Below are 6419 nucleotides of genomic sequence, written 5' to 3'. Positions count from 1 at the left end.
GTGGTGTTGGTAATCGGCGGTGGTGGGCGATGGTGGTGGGAGGAGGTGGTGGTTATATATAGGTGGTTATTAGATTGGTTTTAAATTAAATTAGGTTAAGGGTAGATTAATCATTTCAGCGCTTTAGAACACCCCTTATAACTATAGGGAGGGTGGCTTAATAAAATCATGGTCCCCTCAAAAAAACCATGATCCCTAAAAAAAAAAATCATTCTACATTATTCACTGCCCAACATCCAGTTAGGCATGCTACCTGGCCCATCAAATTTGATTTTCCGATGGTTCCCATATAGATGCCCTAATAGAATAAGAGACATAAGACAACCTGAAGCTGAGATATATAACTTGAATGGTTGAATATGGACCAAAATCGACTAACAGACTGATGCAAAATCAATAATATCATCTATATTCTTATCGTTTATCTCGGTTTATCGTCTGGCCTATACAAAGACTATATTACAACAAACAATCTCATTCTCCATCTGTTGCTAAAGTCAGCCTTCGCTGTGAATTACACTAACAAAAACCCGGAAACTAATAATACAGGAAGTAAAAGATCTATTTTATAACGAAAAACTAAAAAGAAAACAGGAGTGCCTTCAATATCTATGGGAAGTGCCTGGGGGAAAACAGAGACGAACCCTTATTTTGTTGTATATCAACCAAGGAAACTGCATTTATACCCTGCAATGAAACATGAGAAACTTGAGGGACGTGCTGCATATTCTGGTGGCTCGATGAAGAAGAATTAAGGTTATGTATTCGTATCAAATCTTGATCTGGTGATAATGTATTGGAACGAGAGAGGATTAGAACTTCTGCTACTATTGAATGACTATACTTAAAGCTCTACACTAAGTAAACTGGTGCTTGTTCATTGATTTTTTAAAATATCAAATGTGGGTCGGGCCCCTGTCTTGTTGGAACAAAGACAAGAGCAGTCTGGTTCACTTAGCTCTCTTCTTACAAGACGCTTGTCACGGTTAATCATCAGTTTTACTAGGGGAAGCTTCAGAGTAACTTGGCGCCATATCTCATTCACTGTTCCATTTGGATCATCATACTCAAAGTATCTCTTTACCTGTGGAACACATAACAAGAGAAATTAATCAAATTCTTGTCAGGATATCTTGAACTTGACTCAACATTGTGACCAACTACAAATTTTCAGCACTCTTTATTTTATTTTGTTTTTAAAATTGGTCCCTTGAGACCTCACAGTTTAAAGTTTCAACTACTGCAGCGAAGACAAAAATATGAACTCTAACGCAGACAAAAGTATAAATAAACACTTATTAACACGCAGCTTTTCTGATCCCCAGATTTAGCAGGATCATGACGAATTTAGTATTGCGAGATAGGTATTAACCTGTGAAACCCAGTGACTAATATCTGACCCACAAAAATTACTTATGACGTATGACCCTCTAACTGAAATGAGACTGGACAGGCACTACCTCGCGTCCGTCGCTAAATCACCAGTGCAAAGACCACCAACATCTATTTCCTTGCTCTAAACAACAACATGAATTTATTTGAACCGAAAATGCCCCAGGCTTTCTATGCCTCGGACTCTCGAGGATCAGAGTTACTTAGTCAGCCTAAAGACGTTTAATGATAATTTGAAGCTATGAACATGAACAATGCGGTTACCGACATTAATAAGTGATGAATATAAGAACTACTGCAAAGATGAGGAGCATGAAGTGAACCAAGTGCATATGAGTCTAATGCCTGTATTAACAGCATAGTGGCCGAGAATTAGTGACAGAAGGTACTCCAAAAAGGTTGGACAACATTTTAAAAGGCATATATGATGGTATTAACGAGTTAAAGTCATTGTAGCAATAGCTAAAGATTATAAAATAACTTTTAGTGACTATGAAAAATGGACTAACACATAACGTATGCCCCGACATATTAGAATTCATCAATAAACAAACCAGAACTATGAAAATACTGCTCACCTCTTTAAGCTCTCGCTGGTATTCCAGAATCTTCTCGGTTCTTATTTTTCTTAACATTTTAGTAAGATGACCTGGTTTTACTGCAGTGTCCGAGTCTACAAAGATAGCAATTTTTTTGTAGTCTATCGCATCTTCAAAGGGCAACTCAATCTGGTCACTGACAATCACTGGAATGCACAAGCTGACTATGGCATCAAACAGTCTGCAGGCTGAGGGTGTATCTCCAGCAGGATGTAAGCAGAACTTTGAAGAATGCATCCCTTGTGTTGCCATACGTCGACTTTCCCTGGACTGTGCACCATGTTTTATAATGACATCTTCCTCACTTTCAAGCACTTGGAAAAGGAGGTCACGAACTTTGCCACCCTAAAATAAGTTGAGCATTAGCAGCTTTTTATATGTAAGAAACATAATACCCATGACCAGAGAGTATAATAAGAATGTCGGTGCTTTACTACTACTCAGTTATATCAACTTACTAACAGTTTCTAAAAACAGAACTCAAATAGATGTCAATAACTCCATTTGATCAAAATGTGATCCTATGCTATGCATATTCAAGAGGCAATATACATATCAGAGCCCGCAAAGAAGCTCTGTACGAGCTCTGTCCATCAACAAAATAAATTTTAACTGCAATGATACTATTCCTAAAAGCAATGAGTTCCGGCAGATGAGTATGACTGTATGCATTCTAAATATCCATCAGAAAAAAGTGTCAGAGACCCTATATACTGCAAGAGCCTGACTACAGTGAGAATGAATGCCATCTGTAGATAGCATGTTTCTTGTCGGTTGCACGCCTTTGTTGGCCAGCTGCTTGCCAACCAGGAGGATTCATGTGACAGAAGCCCATTACTCAATGAACGACTAGGAAGAAATGGCTCCCTGTTTGGCTGTTAGGTGCACATCAGCCGTGCAAAGTGATCACGTATACAATGAACAACAGAAAGAGCTTGGTGTTGTTCATGACACCAAGCTTGCGATAATCAAACATATCTCCTCTCTCCAAGTTTCATACGGAAGTCACTTACTAGCTAACATAATGCTGACTGCAGCCCTGCTGTAAGGAGGCTTAGCAAGAGCGATACCCCTATCAGAAGTTTGTTTCACAGAAAGGCGTACTTACAAATGACAAGAATGTTCCAAGTGATGCAATTACAATTACATTTGCTATACGACAACACACATAGTTACCAAATAATTGAGGCCAAACAAATTCAAACTTCCACTAACCTTGCCACTAGCAAATAATGCCTAAATGTTTCGTACTAATTCAAACTTCCACTATTTCTAACAACTATTCTTTTAAAAGAAGAAAGAGATCCAACTCTCAGAACACCCACATCACAAATTCTTCTACAAAAAAATTTGAACACTTGAGGAGGAAGACATCCAGGGCCTTTTAATAAAGCAAGTCATTATTCGCGAGTGCTCACTTGTGAAGACATATGTCTGAGGAAAACTAGTCCACGTAGATAATTAATATCTACAAATAATAAATAAACTAGACAGACGTGGTCCATAAATTTATGTAATAAATACATATATTGAATATGGCCTACTAGAAGGTTATTACATATCCAAAGCTAAAGGAAATAAAACCAAAGTGAACAGCTGGTAAAGAATCACAGAGACCATATGTGTACATAACTACGCTATGCAACACCAATAAGTCTCCACGATGAAGGACTGCTCTTACAAGTGAGACATGAACATAAAGCTTCCAACCATTTTTCTTACTATTTCTGAACATATGCATAGATTTCATTTTTAAGAAATTCACACAGTTATTTGCAAGTATGAAAGGGCAGGCTTCCTATACACGCAAAGGAGTGCCAACGGAAAGTACACATTTCACCACCTCATACTCATCTAAGGCACGGGTTCAACGTAACATCACAAAGAAAAGCATGATTGTTTGGCCTTTGAGAAATTAATCAACTATATAATTCCTGAGGAAGTAAAACCTATGATCACGCAAAAGCATAGTAATATAAACAATCACCCCAGAGAGCAGAAAGGTGTGTGGAAGTATGTGACGGTTTAAATTGGTACACGACACAGGACCTTCAGCATGATTACGACAGACAGCTATATTACAAACTTCAACTTCATTAGGATCATTGGTATGTTAAAGCTCGGAAATCGGGATATCACCCTTCGATGAACAGAATACTACTTTCTTTCTATTTCCATTTCCGAAGAAAACCAACACATTGCAGCTAATACAAGATAGAAAGATTGTGACTGGTATCACATTATAGGTTGCAGAACGAACCCAATCAGTATATATCACATTTTTCATTCCCAAACAAACATAATAATAACAAATGCAGCTCTAATAAACAGCTAAAAAAGGTTGCGATTAAATCAACATTATGTTCTATAAAACATATTTTTTTCCAAAAGAGGTTTGTAGGTTTGTATATAATTATAATTGTTCAGGGAGTTTGTTGCTTGATTGGTTCAATTCAAGCTGTCAAGTGTTTTCATGTTAAATTTCCGTTCCCCAACAGAAATCCAAAGGCCTAATATAGTTAAACTTCATATATTCAAAACTGAAGAGCAACATTCAAAAAATAAAAATGTCAAAAGAAGAGCAGCTTACCTCCTTTCGATACCGATTTCCCATGAAGAACAACAGTGAATTCCTCCTCTCCACCCCAATTTCACCTTTAAAAGGATTAATCCGATGAGAATAAGGTAAAATAACATCTTTAACCAAAGAAGCCTGATCCCTTGTTAATCTTCCAAAATCTGAAACTAACAAAATCCCATTCTTAATCCTATCAATAACTTTATAGAGTGCATTTGGATCTTGACATATAAAAACATGATCCCACCCATTATTCCTCTTCCAATAAATTTGTTCTTCTAACCAATCCATCAAACTTTGTTGCATTTCTTCATCACTGTAAACACTACCACCGACATTACTATTCACATTGACACCACTAACTGGTCTAATTGGATTGGCAACCAGACTCAAAGACGAAAAGAATGGTACATAAAATAAATCAGCATCTTCTGGATCCAAAACCCTAACAATCGGAGAACCGTACCGATCTTCCTTAATCAAATCCGAGAATAACCACCATTCCGCAGAATGTTGATTCCCTGGATACTTAAGATTTGAAACATCATCAACAGGAATTGCAATGGAAGGATCACGAGCTTTTAGATAACTCTCAACAACACCATAAGTAAATTTTCTCGGCAGATCGTATAGATAAACTTTAACAGGAGGAGGGGAACTAAAAGAAGAAGAAGAGGAAGATAAGATTGAGAAAGGTGAATTCGATGATGATTCAAATGATAACGGATTAGGGTTTATAGGTGTAAGAAAAGTATTGAAGAATGCATACAAGGCTACAAATGTAAGAATTGTGACTAGGGTTGGTTTAAGACAAGGAGATTTTCTACCCATTTTTGAATTTAATTGATAGATTAAGAATGATGGGTTCTTCAGGGTTAAGTTTTCTCCATCTGAAGATGATGAAGATAATGGAAGAAGAGAAGAGAAAGAGGAAGAAGATGATGTTGAAGATGGAGAAGGAAAAGAAGATCGCCCTTGTTTTTTCGGTTTTCTGGGTTTGCTTCGATCACTCATTGTATGTTTAATTCTTTTTCCGGAATTTCGTTTTTTTAATTTATTTTCTGGGCAAGCCCACAAGGGTAGTACGGTACTTTCAAATTTATTTAAATTTGTTTTTTTTTATTTTGTTTTTTTGAAGGAAACAACTTGATTTCGTTAACATAACACGAATGAATACTTCGTCTTCGACTACATCAAAGATGAAAACAATGATAAAATACATATATCTCGTCTCGTAGATGAAACATATATCTCGTCTCGTAGGTCACTCAAATTAGATGAAAGTATTGACGGGATCCTTAGAACTATTTTTAGATCTAAAAACAACTTGTGATCGTCTATTGTTAACAGACTTCGTTCTGTGTGTGATCGATCATAAGTGGATTCAAGTTTGTGGTGTGCAGGTACATAAGAAGGCAATTGAAAATTTGAAGAACAAGATGATTTTTCTTATTGGTTTTCGTATCTCGTGATTTGTGCACACATCTTGATCGGCTGGGATCCAACTAGATCTTGTTTATCCTTGATAGATTTGTGATTATCTAGTTGATTAAATCGGCATCTATTTATAGTTCTCTTTGAGATCTATTTAGATTGATTGCGAATCTAGATCTAATTACTTCCGTAATAAGTGTCTTGATTGATCTAAACCAGACAAAGGAGTTTACTTGTTTAAACGGAAGAGCCTTTGTGAAAAAGTGGGGGTACAACAACCTCACCCAATATTTCGCTTAGCAATATCTATGGACTAACTCCAATATACTTTTAAGAGAATCAACTAGACAGTCAGACTCAATCTTAATAAAAAGTACATCAAAGAGTTATATCTCAATTTCTCGATTTAATCCTTA

General features: G+C 36.6%; 1 protein-coding gene across 1 annotated transcript; it reads right to left on the bottom strand.

The window, feature by feature from the left end:
• Nucleotides 1–383: 383 nt before the first annotated feature.
• On the bottom strand, nt 384–5587 carry LOC113279802 (probable arabinosyltransferase ARAD1). The gene is made up of 3 exons (XM_026528465.1): nt 4582–5587; nt 1971–2336; nt 384–1084 (listed from the first exon to the last, which is right to left on the bottom strand). The coding sequence occupies exons 1-3, from the start codon at nt 5581–5583 to the stop codon at nt 878–880; spliced, it is 1575 nt and encodes a 524-aa protein (XP_026384250.1). The 5' UTR covers nt 5584–5587; the 3' UTR covers nt 384–877.
• Nucleotides 5588–6419: the final 832 nt, after the last annotated feature.

The sequence above is a fragment of the Papaver somniferum genome, chromosome 1 (assembly GCF_003573695.1).
Source record: "Papaver somniferum cultivar HN1 chromosome 1, ASM357369v1, whole genome shotgun sequence".
Classification (NCBI taxonomy): Eukaryota; Viridiplantae; Streptophyta; class Magnoliopsida; order Ranunculales; family Papaveraceae; genus Papaver; species Papaver somniferum.
Note: the sequence above shows the minus strand (reverse complement) of the source record. Positions and strands in the feature narration are given on the sequence as shown.

What these genes read in the sequence shown, in the direction of transcription:
- LOC113279802 (XM_026528465.1), bottom strand. Translation starts at nt 5,583, where the DNA reads ATGAGTGATCGAAGCAAACCCAGAAAACCGAAAAAACAAGGGCGATCT. An exon ending in GAAATCGGTATCGAAAGGAG is followed by an intron (nt 2,337 to 4,581) that starts GTAAGCTGCTCT and finishes AACTTATTTTAG; the next exon opens with GGTGGCAAAGTTCGTGACCT. An exon ending in ACCAGCGAGAGCTTAAAGAG is followed by an intron (nt 1,085 to 1,970) that starts GTGAGCAGTATT and finishes TGTGTTCCACAG; the next exon opens with GTAAAGAGATACTTTGAGTA.